At 41.3% G+C, this 25,163-nt stretch overlaps 1 protein-coding gene across 2 annotated transcripts in view; it reads left to right on the top strand.

Moving 5' to 3' along the window:
* Marchf11 (membrane associated ring-CH-type finger 11) overlaps nucleotides 1-25,163 on the top strand; it is a 94,444-nt gene that overhangs the window by 51,179 nt on the left and 18,102 nt on the right. The window contains exon 3 of one of the 2 annotated variants that reach the window (XM_034523598.2): nucleotides 24,634-24,826. The exons of the other annotated variant lie outside the window; for it this stretch is intronic. Within the exon in view, the coding sequence (XP_034379489.1) occupies nucleotides 24,634-24,826 (193 nt within the window). The remainder of the gene's footprint in view (nucleotides 1-24,633; nucleotides 24,827-25,163) is intronic. 2 annotated transcript variants of the gene reach the window in all.

Below are 25,163 nucleotides of genomic sequence, written 5' to 3'. Positions count from 1 at the left end.
AACTTGAGACAATTAAAACTAACCTCAGGTACTTTGTCACAGCTACTAGACAGTGACTGATGTCAATGCCTTTTAGGATCAATAAGGTTTCTTGGCATCCCAAACCCTCCCGAGTTTCCCCTTTCCCTTCCTTCAGGTTCACTGGCCTGGGCTTGCATATTGCACTTGTCATGATCTGGAGTTACATCCTGACTGCTTATACCACATTCAATCCAGTGTCCATGAGGCTACGTGTAATGTGAGAGACCCTTCTGTGACCTCTTGCCTTTGCACCATTATATGAGCAGTGGGACAACTAAGTTGATGCAAGAACTGTTTTATTTTGTGAAATAACTGAGTTTAAATTAAAGCAGCCATAATTTCAGTGCACTATTCCCCTTCCTGAGGGCCAGACCCTCTGCTGCTTGAGAAGACTTTCTATTTGACTTTATTTCCCATATATACATGTATATGTGTGTATATATGTATATATATGTATGTGTATATGTGCTATATATGTATATATATGTATATATCTGCATGTGTATATGCATACACATTTATGTATGTATATACACATATATGTATTTGTATACATATACGTATACATGTATGTGTATATATACATATATTCTACATATGTATATATATGTAGAATATATGTATATATACTACATATATGTGTATATATTTGTGTGTATATGTGTATATATTTATATGTGTGTATATGTTTATATGTACTATATATGTATATATATGTATATATCTGTGTGTATATGTATACACATATATGTATGTATATACACATATGTATTTGTATACATATATATGTATGTATACATATATACATATATTTCACATATATATACATTCTATATATGTGTATATATGTGTATATACACACACACACATATATATGAGAGCTATTTAAAATGTCTTCATAAATGAATCAATTTAAGGAAAATTTGTACTATTTTACCATATAGCTTTAAAGATTAGTGAATAAACAGGCAACATAGAGCATAGATAGTCAGGAATAAATAATTCACAGCACCCCTGACAAATCATGCTATAGGAAAGCCGATGGAGTCATATTTTATTCATCTCTGTATTAAAGAAAATCAATCTATGAATTTCCAGAGTGCTCAGCCCTCGTGCTCAGCTTCTTGCCCTGCATGTGTGATATGTCTCCTGAAGGAGGGCAGCTTCAAGACTTGTCCATCCTTTGCTGTCCTGACTAAGCTGCTAAAATCCCCACTGCGGTGACTACTGCAGTGTTGGTGTATCTGTCCTCCTCAGTAGATTTCCATCCTGTGACATTCCTCTGGAATCCTAGTCACTGGAGTGACATTTATCTTTCATATTTCAGTCTAGTTCTCTGCCTCTTTGTTTGTCCTCCCCCAGTGTCCTGCCTGGGAAGCATTTACTCTCCTTGAAGTTGCTATTTTGTGCAATACCTTAGAACCTGTCACTGGCCAACCCTATGTGATCAGAAAAAAAGGAATTTCTTCTTTGAGGACACTTTATTTGTCCAAGTCGGGCTTCCTAAGCATCTGTCCATAGGGAAAGATATTTCCATATAGTTATTAAGTGCTATACCCTCTGGGTTTTTTCAAGGTATTCCAGGATATGGCATCATCGTGACGGGTAGGAAAACGATTTTTTTTTCATTTATTTATTTGTTTGCTTTCTTGCTTGTTTTGTAGTTAGACATTTACGGGGTACCGTTGACTATTCTCCAAGACACCTGTAATAGCAGTTTGTCTGCAGTTCAGGAGGAGGAGTGACTGTACTCTTAGCCCCCCTGAGACATCTGGTTTGATGAAACTGTGAGCCTGGGCAAGGGCATCTCTACCCCTGTTTAGATGGACGCAGGAACAGAGGCTGGTGTGGTGTGGTGTGCCTTGCATTTCTCCTGAGAGCTAATTGTTTGTGATCACTTCGATGTCATACACATGGATCCCGCTCTATGGTGTTATCAGACAACTAGAGGAAACTGTGCATCACTGAAATGCCTCTTTTGAAGAAGGTACAACTGTTTTTGCCACTTGAAGTGTGTCTGCCGTTACACAGCCTACGCTAGCTAGTCAGTAGTCAGTGCTTTCCCACGGAGCTGTGTCACTATTGCTGTAAGGTTTAGCTCTTCCAGGGGGCCGCATCTGAAAATACCATAAGCAAAAGTCTTCTTTGCTGACAAAGGTTAGCTATGGGAAAAAAGTAAACATCTCCAAGTCTCAATTTTAACTGGCATGCCATTTTTGTGAAAATCATTTTATTCCTGATTTCTGCCCAGTATTTTAACAGTCTTGACTGCCTGCAAGCATGTGGGCTTACTGAATATGCAATACGAGTCTCTTCCCAGCGCTCTGTTGCTCATCTCTTCTCAGGCTTCCTGGGGCTGGGGGCGGGGCTCGGGGTTCAGGTTTACTGATGAGCTCACTCCCTTCTCCTAAGCGGATGAGGCTGTGAAACCAAGAGCCACTTGACCATGATCCTCAGCTGGGGAGGAAGCTGGCAGCGCAAAATGCCAGTGGAGCCTGAGACAGCACAGGAAGAGCAGCTAAGTGCACGGGCTAGGCTAATGCAAGTGCTACGAAGGAAATTGACGAATTAAGGAACTGGAGGGCACTCATTACAAAATAATGGCTGGAATTAGACTCACAAATTCTGTCTTAATAAGGAGATGGGCTAAATATTTCATCTTAAGTTATTCTTCTCTCGAAATGCCCTTTACAAATTCCCGTCTCAGCTTCTATTAAAAATATTACTGTAGAATCAAGAGTCGTAATCTTATTTATGAGCCTGCCTGATGTTTTCCTGTGCAAATGAAGAAAGCAATCACAGCAGCCCGAGGCACACAGGACAGTTAAGTGCTGTACAACAGAAATATATATATATATATATATATATATATATATATATATATATATATATATATATATTCAGGCTACAATTTTAATTCTCAAGATGAAAATCCAACTCATCAAACGGGAGTTAATCCATAACAATGAACAATCATGTTGATTTTAATTTTTATATTAATAAGTATGAAGGCCATTCCAGTCTGATGGTGAAAATAAATCTCTTAAGGACATGGATCCTTGTACCCAGACCAGGAGGAGGGGCTCAAGCTTACTTGGAAGAAAAATAGAGATTATTACCCGCACAGGATAATGATAGTTTCTGGTAGATAAACAAAGATCTATACAAAAAAATGAAGCATATTGGAGACTAACCTCAAACTTGTTTCTATGAAGATGAAGCCAGAGACGTGCCAGGGTTTCCATAGTATGTATTTTCCTTTAGTTTTTTCGGTAGAAACGAGATTTCTGCTACTCTCAATTTTGGGATTATAAGCTATTCCTGTTTATTGTTTTTTTAAATCTGATAATGGCTTTCTTTTGAAAATAAAAATACACTTTTAGTTAAAAAAAAAAAAAACCTCACAATTAGAGGAATGTATTCCATTCCTAATAATTCCCCGAAGGCAGCCTGATGCTGGGATTCTAATAACTGTTGTTTTCCCATTGAGCACCTTAGGACATCCCATGCTTATAGCAATACATTTTGCATAATTCAGGAAAGTGGAATCTATCTGAAAAGATTATCTTGTTGAAACTGTCTTCTCTAAAGTCAATCGGTAATAAACCCAAGTTCCCTCAGTGCTCAGGTCTGGTTCTCTGCAGTGAATCCAGACCTTCCATAGGCACATGGGTCAGCTTTGGTGATGACTGTCTCAGTGGCATAGTGACCTGGACCTTAGGTCTTGCTTGCCTCCTTCTGGGATGGAAGTTTCCTTACTCTGTTTTGTCAGAAGGAGAAAATAAATCATGAGATGCATTTGATGTCACCAATCCAACGTATAAAGGACTTTGGTGGATCACATTAAGCTATTGTGATTCGGAGGAAACATTATAATTCGGAGGAAACATTATATACACTTTGAAGCTGATTTTATTTTAAGTATATCACATTTTGCCACTCTTCTGGTTCCCACTTTGTGTGGCTTTATGGGTAGTATGCACGCTGGGCTTTCTATTTCTGTCATTTTCAGTGTGGTAGCTTCTGATGGGTCCTCTCCATCCTCTTGTCAGACCTCAAGGAATACAGTAACTATTGCTTCCTAGGCTGGAAAGACTAAGACCTTGCCTTTGTCCTCAGTGTCTCTTAAATGACACTTTGGACCAGAGTATTTCTGAACACCAACCTGGTACTTGAACTCTGCAGCTCAGATATGCACCCACCCTATCTACATCTCCTGTCTGTACTGTACCAAGATTGTTCTTTCCTGTATGGCAGTGCAATGGCCGTCCCCCTCATAACCAGACACCCATGAGTCAGTGGTAGACACATTTGAAGCAGGTTTGTGGGACAATTTTCTGGGTCCCATCAGGCCTCCTTTCATTCAGTGACACAGAGCAATTATTCCCTCATAGGAAACAGTTGTGAACACAGAGAGCAACTGTGTGAGCTTCATTTCCATGTCTTATGACAACCAATTCTGCACTATCACTTTTGTTTTTAAGAGTTGGGGCTTTAAAATTGATCATATATGCAAGACTAGTTTTGATAGCGTGCCTGTGGGTCTTGGTATCTGGTACTGACATTTTGCAAGACGGCCTGGAGGGGTGGGTGGAGCACAAGCACGGGCTCCTGCAGCCAAGCCCTGAGAGAAAGAGAGTGATGTGGGAAGCTGGGAACATGAGACCAAAGCTCCATTAGAAACCTTGGGCAGTTAGACTGCCAGGAACAAGGATCATCTGCTGGGGGAAGCTATCGGCAGTAAGCAAAATCAGCCTGACAGAGAGGCCACTCGGACAGCATCCAGCAAAGCAACACGGTACTATATCCAAGCACGTGGCATCCCAAGGCCTAGTATAGTGTGGGATGCTAAATACCACATTTATACCCATATATCTATATCGTCTATATCTATATTCATATATTCTTTTTATGGTTTCTGCAAAGGCCCACAGTTGAATTTGGTTTGAATCCTCTCAGAGACTTTGGCTATTGAGTAAGGCTGGCACAAATAAGACTCTGGGAACTCTTAAGGATAAGATCATTACATTCTGAGCTGTGAAATGGAACTTCATGGGTAGGGACAGAATGCTGCAGTTTTGATGTTGATTATCTATCATGCAATATGTTAAACCCATGTTAAGGTTTGGTCTCCAGGGTAGCGCTGTTAGGTTAGATGTGGAGCCTAGAGGAAAGGTATCCTGTCATTGGAGAGTGTGCTCCTTAAGGGGACCATGGGACCTTGATTGTTTCCTCTTTCTCTGTTTAATAGTATTTGGTTTTCTGCTTCCTGGACAGAAAATGCCATGCATTATCCCTTGCCCCACTTTAAAGTTCTATACCTTTATCAGAGATCTAAAAGTAACAGGTCCATCTAACCACAGACTGGGCCTCTTTAACCATAAGTAAAAAAATATTCTTTTCTTCTTTGTAAGTAAGTTGCCTCAAGTATTTTGCTATAGTGACAAAGAAGACTAATACAGATACTGAATTTTGAAGTCACTATCGCTATTTCTTTTATGTATCTACAGTGTTTTACTTCTGGCACCAGGTGTGTGTTTTCCCACATCCAGTGCTTCTTCATTTCTCTATAGACATGGACTGGGTACCCAGTGACTTAATTCAATTCAGACACTATCTGAATTGACTTACATGAGTTAAATCTGATCAGGTTAAGGTTCAGTCCTACAAGACAGTACCTCCTTTGGCGGTCAGTGGTCAGTGTAAAATGCAAGTCGAACTCTCTCTTGCATCTCTGGCAGCTGTGAAACAGAGGTTTCCAAACTCTTGCCCAAAATGCAATCTCAGGAATTTACCAGAATGGCTTATGATTTCAGGAAAACACTGTAACTACTTTTGCTTAGTGGTATATCAGATGTGACTTCCAAATAGTCAGTGAAAAAGATAAAGAAAGCAAGATACCCTGGTACAAAGTCAGGACCACCCCAGAGTTCTCTGACTCTCTCTGTTTAGGCTTTACTAGAGGTCTCTTTCTACAGAGATGATTACTTATTTCACTAGTAATGGTGGTCAGGTCAGCCATCAGCTCCTTTTCCCCACTGAAGATCAAAGGGAAGGGATGAAGTTTTCAGTTCCCTAATCATATGGTTTGTTCCCCTGGAAGCTGTTCCATTTGAAGCTTACCCAGGAACTCCCAGCCCCCAGTCTAATTAATATACAGAAAGAGACGTGTGATTCCAGAGATCACAGTGACTTTAAGAGCTGTATCCTAGGCAATGGGGACAGAGACCAGGCCCATATATCTGTGTCCCAGATGCACAGAGAAGAGCAGTAAGGTTGGAATTCTTATCGTCATGTCTTTTCAGCTGAGGGCAGGGAGGCTCTGAAGGTCACGTACATTCCAAAGGTTGAATAGAAAAGGTTAGAACTGTTATCAGGGCTTGATCCTTTCTCCACAACAGGTGAGAAAGACAGGAGAATCACTATATCTGTACATGCCTAAGTGTGCACAATCAAGTGTGTGTGTGTGTGTGTGTGTGTGTGTGTGTATGGTGTGTGTCAGGGTGTTGTCTATGTGTATGCCCACAGATGTCTGCATGCACATTTCACAAACACTGTCTCCAGGATGTACTCTCTCTGAGTCTGAGTACAGCTTGGCTTCCAGAACTGCAGCGAGAAAAATACTTTGCAGCCATCTCAGGTGGCTCAACTCACTGGAAAAATACTAACCTTGTGTTGTGTTGAGTGGCCTTGGAGTGCAAGGAGAAGGAGATTTCCAGAGAACACTATGGGCTGTGGCCTCTAGGTTCTGTGAGTCTTGCTTTGCAGCCTTTTCTCCTTGTCACAGCAGATACTTGGATGAACACAACTGACCCTTCTTCTGTCCCCTAATCTCATTCTCTACCTGGCACCTGTCCCTCCCCTGGCAGCAGTTCAGATCCAGTCATTCTGCTCCCTTTCTCTCAGGACAGAAGCAACAGCACAGCCCTCCAAGACCATTCAATAACCACTGCAAACAAGCATCTGCCTTCCCCCTCCACATTCTTGGCTCTGAACCACCCAGAGGCTTTGTCTTTCTGTGGAGGGTGTGGGGAAGAGCAGTCCCATTCAATATTGTTGCTTCTATGCAGGAATGCATTCATTGTTTCCAAGTTTTAAGTGGTCTTATTTTGCTACTATCACTGCAACCTCAGTCTTCAAAGCATGGCTCCCCCACCCCAACCCCCTCAAAGAAGTTTGTTGGAGGGCAACTTATGCTTTAATGGGGACATAACTTATTGGAAACCAATAATAGAGTGACCCAATTTTCAGAAAAAAGGGTCAACAATGCTTCCTTCAAACCTTCCTCTCTTAGCCACACCACTGGGGCCTTTCCTGTGAGCATCTAAGAAGAGGGACATTCCACAGAGCATGCCTTCGTATCTGTGGATGGGCTAAATTCCTGCTTAATAGACTGCTAGAGAGCCAGGTATCAGGCAGAGGGTTGCATATTTATTTTGTTCAATAAAGCTCATTACTTTGGAGTGTTTTTCAAGATAAGCAAAGCTTTCACAAGAAATAATGCACTACTCCCTCACTTGCAACCAAAGTCCTGGCTTAGGGGCCGTCTTGCAGCCACTTTGATGTTGATGATGCAGGTGGTTTCTGTCACTTCCTTGCCAGCTCTCTGGGGTTGACAAGAAAGAGCTATGGACGCAATGGGACAAATACATTTTAAGTTCACCCAGCACACCTGTGGTCCTGACACAGTACTCCTTATTTATGGTCCTTATATGTCACAGACAGGAATGGGGTTTCTTACACTTGCTACTCTTGAGCGTGTGGTTTTGCTGAGAGGTCTGCCTTGTGTGTCACAAGGTGTTTGGCAGTCTTCATTGATAGTGATAGAAATGTCACCCAAAGACAACTGTTGAACAAGCATGGGTTTTAGGGTAGAGCAGAGGCAATACCTGCTCATCTGAGAGAGAGGGGGTTAGGAGCTACAGTGACTTTGGAGATCTTTTTATGCTGTCAAAGTCAGGTCCTGATGGGAAGTACATAAGACAAAACTAAACTTCCCTCCTTGACTGAGTGTGCCTAAGTTCTGATGTTACTGTGTCAGGGTATGAAGGTCTCAGCACTGAGAAGCTATTGTCCCTGCTCAAAGAGTTCATGATGCTATTGGGGGCAGGCAGGAGGATGGATAATCATGTGACAATGGCAATTACAAGGACATATTTCATCCTGCTGCCAATGCTATGGAGACCAATTTTCAAAGTCATCCTGTTGACTATACCTTTTACTGCTGAGGTGGATCCTTTGGAGTCCTGTAGCCTCAGGTGTGTTTTAAATGGGGCACTGCAGAGTCAACCACCCACCCACCACCATCTACCTACTACCATCCACCTCCCACCTCCCACCATCTACCTCCCACCATCCACCTCCCACCATCCACCTCCCACCTCCCATCACCCACCTCCCACCTCCCACCACCCACCTCCCACCACCCACCACCCACCTCCCACCTCCCACCACCCACCTCCCACCTCCCACCTCCCACCTCCCACCTCCCACTACCCACTACCCACCTACCAGCACTCACCTACCCTTTGTGACAATTGCTTAAGTTGTTGCCACATTGATGGTCTCGGCTCAGACTTTTATGTCTCCAGATTCCCCCTGCCATTTACAGAAAGACATGCCTCTGCCAGGAAGCTATTACTGGGCTGTCATAGCTTGGATTGGGAAGGACACCATCCTTCATAGTCTGTGGCTCGAGGACCTGATGTGTGTGTTTGTTCCATTTCTTATCCAGTGTCCTATTGCTCACATACCTTGTACCATATCTGAAATCAGATGTTATGTTAGATTATTGGATGAATGCTTAAAGCATTATTTGAATATTTGTATAGATGTGCATGAAGGGAAACTCACAGTTCTTAGCACAGGCAAGAAGATCAAGTTAAAATGAAAAAAGCTGAGAAGTGTTAATACCTTCTGAGGATTTTTTTCCTAATGTATTCCTTCTGTCCTGGTTAAGGTTATCATTGCTGTAATGAGACACCATGACCAAAACAAGTCAGAGAGGAATGGATTTACTTGGCTTACACTTCCACATTGCTGATCATCACCAAAGGAAGTCTGGGCAGGAACCTGGAAGCAGGAGCTGCTGCAGAGGCAATGATGGGATGCTGCTTACTGGCTTGTTCCTCCTGGCTTGCTCAGTCTTATACAACTCAGGACCACCCACAATGGAGTGGGCCCTCTCCCTTGATCACTAATTGAGAAAATGCCTTACAGCTGGATCTCATGGAGTCATTTCCTCAACTGAGTTCCTTCCCCTCTAATGACTCTAGCTCATGTCAAGTTAACACAAAACCAGCCATTACACCTTCTACTGTTTTAAAACTCTACATCATACTTCCCGGTGCTTATGTGTCTTGGGATTACTGGCTCTCTTAGCTGATAGCAAACACTAGCCTCAGGCCTCCATCCTCACTATATGGTCAGGAGTTCTGTCTGGTAGCCTAGCATCTCACCGCAGCAGAGCCCTTTGATATACTTGGGCAGAGCCCTCAGATTCATGGCTTCTCAATTATATGTGCGTGAGTGGTGTAGTATTTAAACAAGTGGAAGATGCCCTTGAGAAAAAGCTTTTACTCTGATTCCTAGAAAACTTTTACTGGAGGGACAGTGAAAAAAAAAAAAAAAAAAACTGAAGAGACCGGAAAAAGCATTTATCTATTTATCTACTGTGTTTAAGTGTGGCCCAAGGGAAGGATAAAATAGGCTACCATCTCCTGTCTTCTTCCCCTCCTTATGGGGGAGCAATGAGTTACTTTTTTGCAAATGGGAGGTTTCAGTGTTTGTGCCAGTGAATGGGGCTTCCTTGAGTTCAACTAAAAGTCATATGATATCAGGAAATGGCATGTGGATTGGTATCTAACTGGAAGCTGAATGGTGTGGCCATCGCCAGGCAAAGCAGTGATCACTCCTGACAAGATGTTATCTGGAAACAGGGCTCTGGTATTTCCTTTTCTCATAGAAGGTATAGTGTAGAACCAAGATATATATATATATATATATATATATATATATATATATATATATATATATATATTAGCTAAATGTAAGCCACTGTGTGTGTGTGAGAGAGAGAGAGAGGGAGAGAGGGAGAGAGAGAGAGAGAGAGAGAGAGATTTCACTTAGCCTTTACTACAACCATTTGAAATGTGTTGCTACTTTGTTTTATATGTTTTTCCCCATTGTGGTGTCAGGTTTTGTGTATGCTTGGTAAGAGCTCTATCACTGAACCACACCCAAGCCTCTACTGTTATTTTATTTTAATGGTGAGCAAAATAAGGTCTGAAATCATACAGTGAAAGGAGAGACCTTAGAATCCAATCCACCCCATAGTTCGAACCTGCTAAGACAGAAGCAGCATGCACTGTGCTTAAGCCAATGGTTCTTTTCTTTAGTTTCTGCCAGGAGACTAAGTGCACTTTAACTACTTTGCCGTAGAATATAGCACACACCAACTAAGTATATAGTTGTGGAAGATTTCTCTTGTTTTTGTATTTTAAGGACATATATTTATTTCCGACTCTGAAACTAAGTTTTATCAGATATAACTTGCATACCATATATCTCTTCCATTTGCATGGGTCTCGGTCACTGAGGCTTGGGTAGCCGCCATCTATTTTTAAACACTTCTATCATCCATGAAGCATCTCTACGGTTTTTAAGAGTTTTGTTTGTTTTGCTTTATTGTTACAGAATTGTTAACGTATAGGTAAAAGGAGACAGGGAAGAAAAGTTAGATTAAGTAGCAAATTAGTAAATTCCTTGGTACCGAGGAACTTGTGAAGCAGAACAGTCATGAACTTGGATCTCCTATAAAGGCAGAGAAGGGGGCGGGGGCTGGGAAGCTGAGCAGCTCAAATGAATTGATGGGATGCTAAGCACTGCACTGGACCCCAGTGTGTTCCCACCATGGAGGGCAGAAGAGCTGACCTGATGCTTAGATCTCTAAGCAGCCATCTTCCTCTTGCATTTCAGTTTGAGGTCTGAAAAGTTTACGCATCTATGGCCAGCACACTGGCTGTCATGTGTCTTGGATCTAGAGAGTTTGTTTCCGGACAGTGCCTCTATCAGTCTTCATGGATTAATGCCATGAAGGTCCTCAGCAAACAGTGTCACTTCCACTTGCCCAGGCCCTCCTCGGGTAGCCTCATCTGATTTCAGGGAAGTCAAGAGTTGTTAACTGCTGTGGCTTCCAAGTGCCAGGAAAGCTTCCTTGGTAACAGAAGGACAGTCTTGTTGGGATAGACACAGGGTCTTTACTGCCATGTGCTGTTGGCTAAGTGTGTCCCCTTCATGAGAGGGGTAAGGAAATGCTTGCCACTCCATGGTTATAAGAGCCACACGACAGAATAACACACGGGCTGGGATACAGCATTTTAGCTCATCCTTGGAAAACAGAAGAAGCTAAGCAGGAAACCATCTTTGAGTCATCCTACCCCATCCAGAGCCATCTTTCTTGTACTTATGTAATGGTCAGCGCTTTGTGGTAGAGTCAGGCTCTCTAATCAATAGTGGAAACCTCCTAGCACTTGCCCAGTCAATTCTTAGCTTCTGACAAGAAAAATCATAAAGTTTCTCGAGCAATGTCTTCTTTCCACTCAGCCGCTTTGTTACCTAACTGTCTCTTACTCATTCTGCTAAGCTTGACTCAAGGTTACTTGATGTGTAATCTTCCCCTGATGACCACAGGGAACAAAATAGATCCACCCACTAAGTATCATATTCATCTTTTCCATGAGTATATCTTGACCTCCAAAGAATAGGAATGTTTCACAAAGTTAGTGATTTCTACACATATCACACATGCCAAGCATCTGATAAATGCACGTTGAATGGATGTATATATTTTAGTGCCATGAGGTGTGTGTATGAAAACTCTCTGTGTCCTTTTACATTGGTGGAGTCATCACACAGTGTGACTTCTCAAATTTGGAACAGAACCAAAGTCTTGTTCTAGGTTGTAGATGCTTCAGGATCAACATTCAGCTTCAAGAACTGTGTCCCCTCTCCTCTGTGGCTCATCCTCTTTGTGGTCTTCAGTCTCAAGGATTCTAGTTAGGGAAGGAGAACACATCATTAAGATGAATGTAGTTTTTCTCATATGAACGTCTTAAGTCTTAGTTCCCATTTATTTACTTATTTGATATAACGGAGTGCATGAGGTTGGGCACTTTACAGAGAAAACATTGAGCTCACACTTTTGGAGGTTGAAGCTCAAGATCAGGTGGTCCTGTCTACTCATCCTCTGGTGAGGCCCTCAAGGTAAATAGTTTCATTAGTCAGGAGCATTTGCAGAGGAGATCACATGACAAAATAGGAAGCTTTGGAGACTCTGGGGCCTGGCTCACTCTTTTTTCACTCACTCATTCATTCACTCATTCATTCATCTTACATCCTAATACCCAGGCCCTCATCTCCCAGTACCCTCACCCACATTTTCTCCCCCCATTTTCCTCTCCATCTCTCCTCTGGGAAGGAGGAGGCACCCTCCTGGTATCACCCCACCCTGGCACATCAAGTCTCTTCAGGACTAGGTGCATCCTCTCCCACTGAAGCCAGACAAGGCAGCCAGCCCAGTTAGGGGAATGAGATCCACAGACAGGAAGCAGATTCAGGGACAGCCTTCACTCCAGTTGTTGGAGAACCTGCATGAAGACCAAGCTGAATATTTGCTACATATATGTGGGAGACCTGGGTCTAGCCCATGCTAGCTCTTTTGTTGGTGGTTTAGTCTCTGGCAACCCTCAAGAGTCCAGGTTAGTTGACTCTGTTGGTTTTCCTGTGGTGTCCCTATCCTCTTTAGGCCCCTTAATCCTTCCCTCAACTTTTCCACAAGACTCCCTGAGCTCCACCTAATTAATGTTTGGCTGTGTGTCTTTGCATCTCTTTGTATTAGCTGCTGGTGGGGGGGGGGGGGGTGAGCCTCACAGAGGACAGTTATGCTACGTGTAAACATAATACAGTATCATTAATAGTGTCAAGACTTGGTTCTTGTCCATGAGATGGGTCTCAACTTGGGGCAGTCATTTGTTGGCCATTTCCTCAGTCTCTGCTCCATCTTTGTCCCTGAACATTCTGTAATCAGGACATGTTTTGGGTTGAAGGCTTTGTGGGTGGGTTGCAGTCCTTTTTCCTCTACGAAGAATCCTGCCTGACTACCGGAGGGAGGTAGCCTCTTTAGGCTCAATATTCCCCAGTGTTACGAATCTTAGGTATAATTAACCCCCACAGACTCTTTGGAGAATCCCTGAGGCTTCCCTCCTCCCCTGGGTCCCAGGTCTCTGCCAGGGCTTACTGTTACACCTACTCTTACTCAAGAGAACTGTCCAAGTCAGACATGTATCACTCCTCTGGGAATATAGCTTCTTCTTTTTTCTTCCCTTTTAAAACACTGCTTTAATTTTCTCTTGAGATTATAATATAATTAGATAATTTTTCCCTTTTCCTTTCCTCCATCCAAGCCCTCTCGCATACCCATCCTTGCTCTCCTTAAAATCATGGCCTCTTTTTTCATTTATTGTTGTTATATTCATACATGTTTGCATATATTCCTATATATTTCTAAATATATGATAACACCCAGTTCAGTCATCCTCTTAACGACATACTACCTCCCAGCATTTCCACACTGAGGACCAAATTTCCAGCACATGTAAACCATATCCAAACCACACCAACAGTGAGTATCAAGTGCCATTTACAGAGAATACCACTTAGATCTTTATGAGATGAAGTACTTGGTGGTAGGACCATTTCTTAACCTCGTCTCTGTTGTGCCACACACATGGTGTCTTCCTATAGGCAAGGGACAAAAATCATTGTAAAAATTCCACAGAAGAGGATGCCTGCCTTTTGCTACCAAGGTCACTGTTTTGCCCACTATTAGCATATGCAATGCACGTTCTGCATGAGCTGAGATGATAATGTAGCTGTCAGCAATAGAAATTCTGTGCAAAGGCAAATTTGAAAACACTGAAAATCTTTCATACTCTCCTATAGCAAAGACACTTCCTACGTGTCTGTGGAGAGAACAATTTAGCACATCTATAGTCTCACATTCTTTTATGTAAGGTTCCCAGGTACCCAACATGTAAAGAGGATCCACTCAGTATTTAGAGGAGTAACTGGATCAACATATATTATGTACTGCTGTACACCTATAAATGACAAAATTAAGTCACTAAGGCTAATGACATTAGGCAGTTGTCACACAAGGAACATTTATCTGATTTAAAATAATGAATAGGACCCACTTTTGTTATTAAAAAAAAATTAAGAAGTGAGGGAGAAGGCAGCATGAAGTTTCAAGAACTGAATATATGCTGGTCGGTGGTGGCGCACATCTTTAATTCCAGCACTTGGGAGGCATAGGCAGGTGGATTTCTGAGTTCGAGGCCAGCCTGGTCTACAGAGTGAGTTCCAGGACAGCCAGGGCTACACAGAGAAGCCCTATCTCGAAAACAAATAAACAAACAAACAAAAAAAAACCAAAAAACCAAAAAACAAGAAAAAACAACAACAACAACAACAAAAACAAAAAGAGAAGAACTGAATACGTGAGATACATGCATTTTGCAGCACCTTGTCCAGTGTCCAGTGTATGAAAATCTATAAAAGATGGGACCAATCAAGTGAGAGAAGTGAGATATGGATAGCTCTTGGGGAATTTGGAGGAAAATGATAGAGGAACACATAAGCTTTTTCTCAAGTAAGCTCCCAAGTCTGTGGTCATAGGATCCTTTGCCTGTTCTCAAATAATTGGCCTGTAAAGCAGGGTCCAGTTTCCTTGGGGGAAACTCTGGATAGACACTACTCTGAAAAGGCTCATTTGACTCCTGCAATGAGTGTCCTGGGCTCTGGCCAGTCAAAGATACTTCCTTGGTTAGCACTCGTTTCTGTTCCAAGTCCCAGTCCTCTGTTTGTTTTGACTTGTTTCATAACCAAACCTTTCCCTCACATTGATTCCTTTTGTCTAGAGTTGAATTTAGAACCTTTCAGGTTGATAGATCTCTTTTGCCCTGGCCTATATTGTGTGTCCCATCTGCAACTTCACATGGCCTTGAACCAGATTCCTCATCTGTCCTGATGTGAGGTTTCCAGGTATTTAGAAGAAACTGCTTCATTGACTTTCTGAGTTTTATCCAATAACATGGAGCCCTTGCATGTGCTGGAACAGTTGAGAAGTTACCCATTACCCTTTTTACGTTTTGGTTGGTTTGTTTGTTTTGGTTGTATGACTTAGGTCAAGGTATTTTACTTAAATGAAGTGACAGTTTATGGTCAGGTTTGTGTCTGAGTAAAGTATGTGCTTTTTCAGTAACCAGGAAATGACAGTGCAGACTGTTCTCTTATAAGAAAGTGGGCTCAGAGATTTTCTAACCATCCAATTTTTGTAGAAATTTCACCCCAGCCAGGGATGTGGAAGCTTGCTTTTCTTTTGTCATCCAAGAGAATAAAAATTGGAATGATTGGCACCACCTGACAGAAGATCATTTTAAATATATGAGCTGTAAATATATGAACAATAGCAAGGCAACAGTTTTCCTGATGATACTGATTCTATTTTTAATCTAGAATTTAAATTTGGAGAGAATGGCTCACTAAACAATAATACATCTTAATTTATAAGTTTAATTTACTTGAGTCTTTAATTTCTTTGTAATTATTTCTTTGTAATGTATTTCATGTAAGTCATGTTTAAACACTTTGGTTCATAGCTGGATATGCAGATGGTAGTGCCCAAAAACACTAAAGCTGAATGATCTGGAAGGGGAATTCAGTCTGAGAGGCACAGCAGTTCCAAGGGGTAGACTGGACTACATAACTTAAAGAGCTATTTATGCATTCCATTTCTTCATTTGTCAGTTTTTGGAAAGTGATTTTTTTCCCATGCTACCTATTTAGTTCCTTGATGGTAAGAAGTTGATTGGCATAGAGTCAGTGATTACAAACCCCCTTTCATTCTCTAAGTTGCTGTTACCTTTTCCAAGCACATGGTTCTGTTTTCTGATGATTTTCTAGAGGTTGCTCAGGTTTCAGCTTTCTTTTGTCTGATTTTATCTCAGCTCTGAGAAGTTTATGAAGATGATTTTTCTAGCAAAGAAGCTCCAATCCAAACTATGAAACCACTTTTATCTTGCAGCCTACCAAACTACTCTATTAAGAGCAGACGTGTAACCAAGGGGATGTTTTATCTTCTTGTCATTCTGATTCCACAATGGCAAGTTTTCTGTCCATGTTCCCGATCTTAACTCTAGGGCTACAATCTAAATACTAGCTAAAGATGATTGAATATAGATTGCATTTAAATTTATTTCTTTCTGATGAGGATGCTTCTTAGGAACAGATGTTCTCTTGGGTAGCCCTGGTGAGTAATCCCACCTATCATCTGACTACAGATCCATTAGCTTATGATTCATATTTGGCTTTCCTTGTAAAAACAAATACAACACAGTACTTTGGGCTCAATGATTTAATGCACACACACACACACACACACACACACACACACACACACACACACACACACACAAAACCCCTGGGCTCATGTTCAGGCTGGTGTCCTCTTACCATGTGTTTTTTTCTAGGAGCAAATTGGGCTCTTAACTTAGAAAATGTTCTAACTCTTTCAGATAGCAGGATGCAGGTCATATCTCTTAGGTGGTTTCCTGCAAGTGTGTCTAACTTGTTGGAAGTCATTTATCCAGAAACCTTAGATCTTCTTTTGGCTTGGTCTCCTGACATGTTTTATAGAAAACTCCTAGACTTTTTTCTGTATCTTGTCTTCTCTGTAGGCAGTAATAAACCCAAGCTAATCAGTAATAATCTTTTTGTAAGCTTGCCATTGTTATGATTTCAGAGAAATTAATTTTTCAGAGACATTATTTTCTGAGAAGAGGAACTGGCATGGACAGTGATGCTCATCCTGGCCATGTGTATTGTCTATATCTTTTTTGATAAAAAAAAAAAGACAAAAGCACTTCTAAAAGAGTTCGTGTTCAGAGAAGATGTAGTTTATGATGGGAGTTGAATATTTTTTCTAAATTAGTTGAAATTAAAGAGATTCAAGTCCTTTAGATTATCTTCCTTTTATGGCTGTATCTCAGAAACTGTAATTTCCAGGCTCAAGGAGCACCTGTGGATGTCTCTGAGCAAGCTCATGAAAGCTCATGCCAGTCTTAGCTGACTTTTGCTGGGCTGCCCCTGCTACTCCTGATTTTCCTTCTCTTGTCCTTTGTGTGGTAGGTGCAATTGTGTCTGCATTGCTTCTCCAGGAAGAACAACATGCGCAGGCCATGGCTGCTTACACAGGTAGAGAAAGGATGAGACCAGGCACAGGAAGCAGAGAAGGAGAATCAGAAATAACTTAGGTGTTGGGGGACAGATCTCAATTGGTGGTTTGGCCAGAGCCAAACTTTATAATGATGGATGTGAAAAATATGGCCTCTTGGCAGTCACATGGATGGCCGAAGCCACTTTCAGTATCCCACATTTCCAGGCACGGATGGGTGGGGTCAGCACTGTGGTGAGTATAAGGGGGATAAGTTTCAGCTTCAAGCATCATAAAACCCGTGGTCTGTGCAAAATATAGCGACCACAGGGCTGCCTGTGATCCAAGTAATGGGCACTAAACAGATGTATAAACAGTGGATTTGAGAGCCAGGAAAGAAGAGCCATCCTTAGAAGAGGAAGAACAAGAAGGGAAAACAGGATGGTTTGGGTAATTGAGGTGGCTTTAGAGCCCAGTTGGAAGAGATGAGAGTAGTATCAGTAAGAGAGAGAGAGAAAGAACACACTCAGTGTCCAAAGTAATACATGATAGCTGAGAGAGTGAAATAAAATAAACTGAGAGAGGTCTCTCCTTCCCTTCCTCCCCTCATCCCTTCATTCTCTTCCTCTTGATCTCTTGATCTCCCTGGATCACTTTCTCTTAAGTGCTGTAGCAACTGTGTGCCAAGTACTGACGATTCATGCTGATCTGAAAAGCCCTCTTTGATGGTATTTACAGGCTTGGCCCTTCTTCCCTTAGGAATGTGGACCTAGGATTACACAGAAATGAGGCTTGGGGCGGGGTTAGTGTTCAGCCACAAGTCCAGCTAGAATCCTCTTTTAACAGACCACAGGACCCAGGGTTGGAGCATCACCAGAAACATGTCATAGCATTGCATAGAAGAGGATATATGAAATTGTCATTAGAGTTCACTAGAATTATGAAATCTAGTATGTTAACAGCATGATCGCAGGAATCTGACCCCCTCAGCTTTTGCTTCATTTCTAGTCCTAAATGAGATAAGCCTGGGGAAATTGCTTCACTTACTGTCCTGACTATATTTTTTCCTGTTTTTTTTTGGGGGGGGGGGATAAAATATGCTGATAAATACCACTTAAGGTATAAAAAAAGTTTATTTTGGTTCAAAATTCAAGGGTATAATCCTGGCAGCAAGAGTTGGCAGGAACTGGTCACCTTGCTTGCATAATGAGGGGATAGAGAATCATGAATGAATGTTCAAGGTCAGACAGTTTTCCAGTTTGTGCAGCCCAGGACTTAGGCCAAGTGAATGGATTTTTCCACTTTAAGGCTGGATCCTCAGACTTCAGATCCTAATTAAGATAATTATTCACCATTCTGCCCAGAAGTTTGCCTCATAGTTAATTCTAAGTTATGCCAATAATTAATATTACTACTCAGGACTCCCCCTCACTTGCCAACATCCAAATACATCACCTTTAAGTCAGAACTTTCTACCCTTCTGGCTCACGGCACATCATATAATGCAGAAACACATTTAATCTAACTTTAAAGGTCACTGGGGACTTTAGCACTTCTAATATTGTTTACAAATCCAAAGTCCAAGTTTCATCGTATACACAAGGCAGTCTTTTAATTATGAAATCCAAAATGAGTTATTACATATTTCTTACAGGCAACAGCATAGAATTTCCAAAAGGGAAGGATTAAGGCATACCAAGAAATAATGGGACCAAAGTAAGATTGAAACCCAGCAGGACAAACACTAAATCCCGTAGCTCCAGTTTTAGCACATGGGGCCTTTGATAAAATCATCAGTTCATCAGAAGGATCTGGTAGCCCCACTCTTCCAGATCTATTGCCTGAAGCACACACAACCTCTCCTGTGACTTTGTTCCATCCCATGTGACTTTCCTCAGCAGACACCACTTGGTTCTGGCGTCTTCATTTTCCTGGGGTCTCCGCTGCAGTTTAGACTTCATCTTTACAACTTAGTAGCCTCTAAGGGCTCTTGGCATGAACTCTAACCCTGTTGCATATTGTCTTACCTGCTCCCGATGAGTCCCCTCAACCTTGCATATTTCACATCTGCAGGCACTGATGCTGCTGCCGAGTTCCATGGATTTGAGACACAGCCTGGCCCTAATGGACCACAGATGTGTAAGCTCCTCTACGCCAATCATGGGGAAACACATTGCCTAGGGGCTTAGTTCCTTTTGTAGGCCAGGGATCCTCTCGAACCCTGATTGGTTGGTAGAGGGCAGCTCTTGTGGCACAGGTCCTATTGTCCCAGTGTAGATTAGGATATTTTGCTTCAACAGTCACGGCCTTCTTTTCAAGATGTGCCTTGGCTGGAAAGTCTAAATTACCTAAGCTCATTTCCTCCTTAATAATCTGTACGTTTTTAAATATCTTTCTGTTCAATGTTTTGTTCTTTCTTTAGCTACAGAACTGCCAGACAGCCATAGAAAGTAGCCAACTGTGCTGACTCTTGAATGCTTTACTCTTTTGAAATACCCTCTATCAAAGAGAGTCCATCATCTTTCAATTCCACTGTAGTCATTCTTTTAAAGACATTGGCAAACTGAAGGCAGATTCTTGGCCAAAATCTCACACAGTTGACTCCTAGTTCACTTCCTCATAAACTGGGTTTCTTCTGGACACATTTGTTTTAGCAATGTTGTCTTCCAAGCTCCCACCAGAATAGCCAAGTATACTTGGGTTCTAGCATGCAAAGGGTTTTAAACTGTCAGAATCTTTCACATCTCTTTCATGAAATAGTCACAGAGTCCTAAACCCCTCAGGGTCAGGCTTATCAAAGCAAAAATCCCACTGCTGGTACCAATTTTATATGTCAGTTGTTTTCTTCTGCCATTGTGATAAAATACCAGACAAATTCAACTTAAGGGAGAAAGGGTTTTTTTTGACCAACACTGTATGGCCCATAATAGCAGACATGTGAGGAAGCTGATCATATTGCTTCTGTAGTTAAGAAGTAAACAGACCAGTTGTACTCAACTAGGTTTTGCTGTTGTTGTTGAGTTGGGCTTTTATTTATTTATTTATTTATTTATTTATTTATTTATTTATTGTTATTGTTGGGTTTTTTGTTTTGTTTTGTTTCATCTTTCTGCTAGGACCCAAGACCAGGGAATGGTGATTCCCAGCTTCAAGGTGGGCCCTCCAATCAAAATTAACATAATCCCTCACAGACATGGCCAGAGACCTAACCAAATCAATATAATCCTCCATAGTCAGGCCCAGAGGCTTGTCTCTTAAGTGATTATAAATCTTGTCAAGTTGGTAATCAATATTATCAATCCCATCATCTCTGATTGCATTTACTTATCTTTAAAATGATGAGTGTAGCTCTCTCAAAGAGCTGTATGGTAATTCAGCAAGTTAATGCCTATAATTCAGTATGATGATTGGAATATATTGGTCCTATATGAATGTAAGTTATTATCATTAAATTATCTCCGTGACACTCAATGAGGCTAAACTTTCAACCAATGACCTCCTAAATTTTTCAAGGAGCAGTAGTTTAGTTGCTCAGACACAAACAGTTTCTCAGGATTGTGGATCAAATGTTATGAACCAGAGTGACATAACAGTAAGTTTGGAAAGCCAGTTTAGCTTCTGATGTAGCATTAGCATCTTTCTTTCCATTTATGCCATGAGCTCAATAAATCACACATGCTCTCTCTGTCTTTGTTTTGTCTCTCTGTCTTCCTCTATGTATGTATCTCTCACTGTCTCCGTCTCTCTCTCTCTCTCTCTCTCTCTCTCTCTCTCTCTCTCTCATGCATGCAGGAAGGAGAAGAGTTAAGGAGAGATAAAGGTAGACAGACAGACAGACAGACAGACAGGGCTAGAAAGATACAGAGAAGGAGGAAGATGGATAGGGAGATGGAGGGAGGAAGGGATTGTATAAGAAGCCTTTTGAGACAAGGTCTCATTATGGAGTCATAGTTATCTAAGAAGTTACTCAGGAGACCAAGTTGGCTCAGTCTTGTGACAGTTTCCCTCCTTTTCCCCTGAGTGCTGGGGTTTTAGGAGTGCAGTACTATACCTGCGTCTCCAGAGGAGAAAAACTATGTTTCACTATTGAAAAATGCAGCTCAAGTTCAAATTGTTTTACCAACTTTGGATGCCACGAGTTGGAAAGACAGGCTTCAAGAAATCATGACTTTTCATTTTCATTGGACTATCTAGTGTCACTGATCTGATCCTGTGGATTGTCTCTGACTTCTGAGAGCAAAGATGCTTGTTAAATTTCCTACTGTAGAAGATAGAGCTATTTTTTTTCTATGAGAGGAATGAACGGAATTTTTTCTTCCTTTTATACCTAATGCTAAAACTATGAGGGAGCTGTTAAAAGAGGCTGAGGAAATCCCCAAGATGGTACTGTTGTATAAAGGGAAGCCCTTGTGTCCCTGGCTACATTTTATAATTTTGGCTTCAACAGTGTTTGTTCTCACTAGCCATTCAGTAAACCGATGTTACATGTAGGGTTTAGGGTTTATCATCACACGAGGAACATCTTTTTACTTGATAATTTGTTGTGTTGCTAATGGAGAAAGTTGAATTACTCACAGAGTGGTACCAGAATAGTTCAGAGGATGCACTGTAAAGTATATGCAGTTCAACCTTCTTTAAAGCTAAGTTTGAAAAATCACCACCAACAGAAAAAAAAAATCTGTAATAACAGTGCATAGCTGAATCAGATTGTTATTTCCTTGTAGTCTACTTAAATTACCTTAAACATATTTATTCAAAACTATAGGCATTCACATTTTAAGCCACTCTAAATTTGGCACCCACATTTCTTGCTCCTGGCAAGTGTCCCTTTACTCCTCTGCCTTCTCTGCAGAGGAGGAACATATCTTGTGGCTTTGAAGCTTGAGTACAGAAAAGTTAGGTGACTTCTATGTCAGAGACCATGTGACCACTCTCTCTCCTATGTTCCAGCTATACCAAAGTCTTCCCACTGTCGTCCCACAAGCAAACATCTATTAGAGATAACAACACTGTCCCTAGAGACATCATATTGTCACTGACCTTTTTAGGTAAGCTTAAATCATTGAGTAGGTCTAATTGAAGCTGAGTATAATGACTTACTCAACACTGAACTACACTGACTATTGGCAAGAGGAAAATATATTCCACTGAAGAAGAACATTCTCACCGAATCCCACTCACTTATCTTTGATTGCTCAGCATCCTGTGACTCAGTCCTATGTACTTAGTATATAGACCTCTAGATGAAAATTAATTACACACACACACACACACACACACAAAGACACACACAAGAAACATACACATATACACACAGATACTCACACACAGACAGGCAGAGACACACATATTTACACACATGCACACACAGACACACACACACACACACACACACACACACACAACCATCACCATTACCTTGTAAACTTAAAAGTGTGACCGACTTTAGAACCCATTGCTCTGGTGTATTCCTCAGTGGTCAAGTCTAGACAGCAAGGGAATTTTGGCTTCAGGGCCGTGATTGTGAACGCATCTGAAAAACAAAACCCCTAAAATGTAAGCTTTGGTTTGTGGTTTGCTTTTATCTACCTGAAGTGATTGATACACGGTAAGATCATGCATGGAGTTGTGGCAGCATCCACTTAGGGTACATGCAGCGTTATGTGGTATTATATGGAAGTCAAGTTTTAATGTAAATCCACAGTACATGAGAACATGTGCCAGTGACACTCCACAGTTGTTGAGTGACAACAAGAGTAAGGAGATTTACCACTATGTATGCAGCAGGCAGGTTAATGTGTCCTAATTACATCAGGAAGCAAAAGGGAAAAGCAAAAGTGCACTTGAAATAACACCTTGCTCACTTATAAAGATGAAAGAACACACAACGGCTTGTTATTTATTCAGATATTTTAAGTGAATAAAGGACACCTCACCTTCAAATGAAGACTGTGTTTATCACATTACACAGTCGTTGACTGGTGGTTCTGCCTTTTGTTATGTAAATGATCGTAGAGTACGATTTTAAATGTATGTTGACATGTAATCCAGAATGCGTTAGAATTCAACAATATATTTGTGAATACTGGAGGTCAAGTTCAGATTTAAAATATTACAAGTTGATTATTTGGTTGTTCACTGATGAAGTATATTGAGAGAGGTGGGAGGGAGGGAGGGAGGAAGGGAGGGAGGGAGGGAGGGAGGGAGGGAGGGAGGGAGGGAGGGAGGGCATGTGAAGGAAAGTTACAAGGAAGGGTAGAGTCACTGTGCATTCAGTACAGCACATTCAGAGCCTGTAGGCTCAGACCTAAGGTAAGTATGAGTGCTAAGAAAACTCAGATTTATTGAATGGACATAGCAGGTTGCGTTCCCTGAGGGAAGATTCTTCTATTAGCTCATCCTGGAAGCAGCCAGGGCTTTCCTCCACAGGTTGAGTGTCTGTTCTGTTTTTCATGGTGTATGGAATGTATTTTCATTGCTTATGGCTCAACCATCAGTTCTTGTCTTGTGTCTTTCTCAAGCACATAAAACTGGGAAGATGATTAATTGACCTTCTCAAGCTAATAGGACCACTGAAGGATGTCTGGAGCACTTATTGTTCCTATCAAATATTGATACGTAAAATATTAACTTACTTTTTGTTGAATACTGTGTGCCACGATGGTTTCATGTGTTTCTAAGATCCACCATTGGTATACAAATTCTAAATCTCAGTAAAAGTGTCCCATGGCTTACCCACTGATGATGAGACAGTCACATCTAAGAATGTGAGATTAACAGAGAAGAACAGCTTTGTAGTTTCTGTATGAATATTTTAATATACATTACATTTAATGACTATTTTTTCAGATGATCACATATAATGTATTTGCCATTTTACATTCTTCTACAAGAATAAGAAAGAATTTTCCCTTCCTTAAAAAAAACCCAAACATATGTGAATTGGGGGTGAGTGGCAGGGGTTGGGGGGGCAAGCATGGAATAAAGGAGCCCTCATTGTGTGTTGTCAGAAGGTATCTAATTTGGTGTGGGTATGCGATTCTGGGTACCCAATATTCCTGAGCCATTCACACTTAGTATGATTATCTGGACTACAACCATATTAAACACTGAGAATGGAGAATTGATGAAAATGACAGAGTCAAGGGCCATTCATTGATTGATATCTACTTGTCCGATTTTATGTCGTGCATATAATGGAGATATTCATTGGGGGTGGGAAATGCTCGGCTGGAAAGGGGAAGAGCACCGTAAAGAAAACCACTAAACACGTGATTTTTCCCTTTTCTCTTGAACCCTGCGCAGCACCTTTTCCTTACGTGCCTCTGTTTCTCTTTTAGTGGCAGAGCATTTCTATAACACTGGTTGAGAAAGTTCAGATGATCGCTGTAATCCTAGGATCCCTGTTCTTAATAGCGAGCGTGACCTGGCTCCTCTGGTCAGCCTTCAGCCCCTATGCAGTGTGGCAGAGGAAGGACATCCTTTTTCAAATCTGCTATGGAATGTATGGTTTTATGGATCTAGTGTGCATAGGTAAGACCACAGTGTTAAATATTCACAAACTGTCAGTAACGCATCTCTTTCAGCATCTTTATGTTTACCAGTCGTGTCTAACATATGTAGAATGTTGCTGTGTGCATTATCTTCACTTCTGATTCATTACTGGGGTAACGAAAAGGAGGTGGCCACAACTTGGCTGCGTCTAGTTGTAGTTTGAAAAGAAAAAAAAAAAAAACCAAACAGGTCAGAGTTTATTTAATGTGGCATTTTTGCAGCTCAAAAGAAGATGAGGTGGTTTAAAAAAAATTACTTGGGGTGAGCATGTTAGGAATGTCACTTGCTTATGAGACAAGAACAAATCAATTCCCTT

The sequence above is a fragment of the Arvicanthis niloticus genome, chromosome 19, assembly GCF_011762505.2.
Source record: "Arvicanthis niloticus isolate mArvNil1 chromosome 19, mArvNil1.pat.X, whole genome shotgun sequence".
NCBI classification, from domain to species: Eukaryota; Metazoa; Chordata; class Mammalia; order Rodentia; family Muridae; genus Arvicanthis; species Arvicanthis niloticus.
This window is presented reverse-complemented; position numbering and strand designations above follow the sequence as displayed.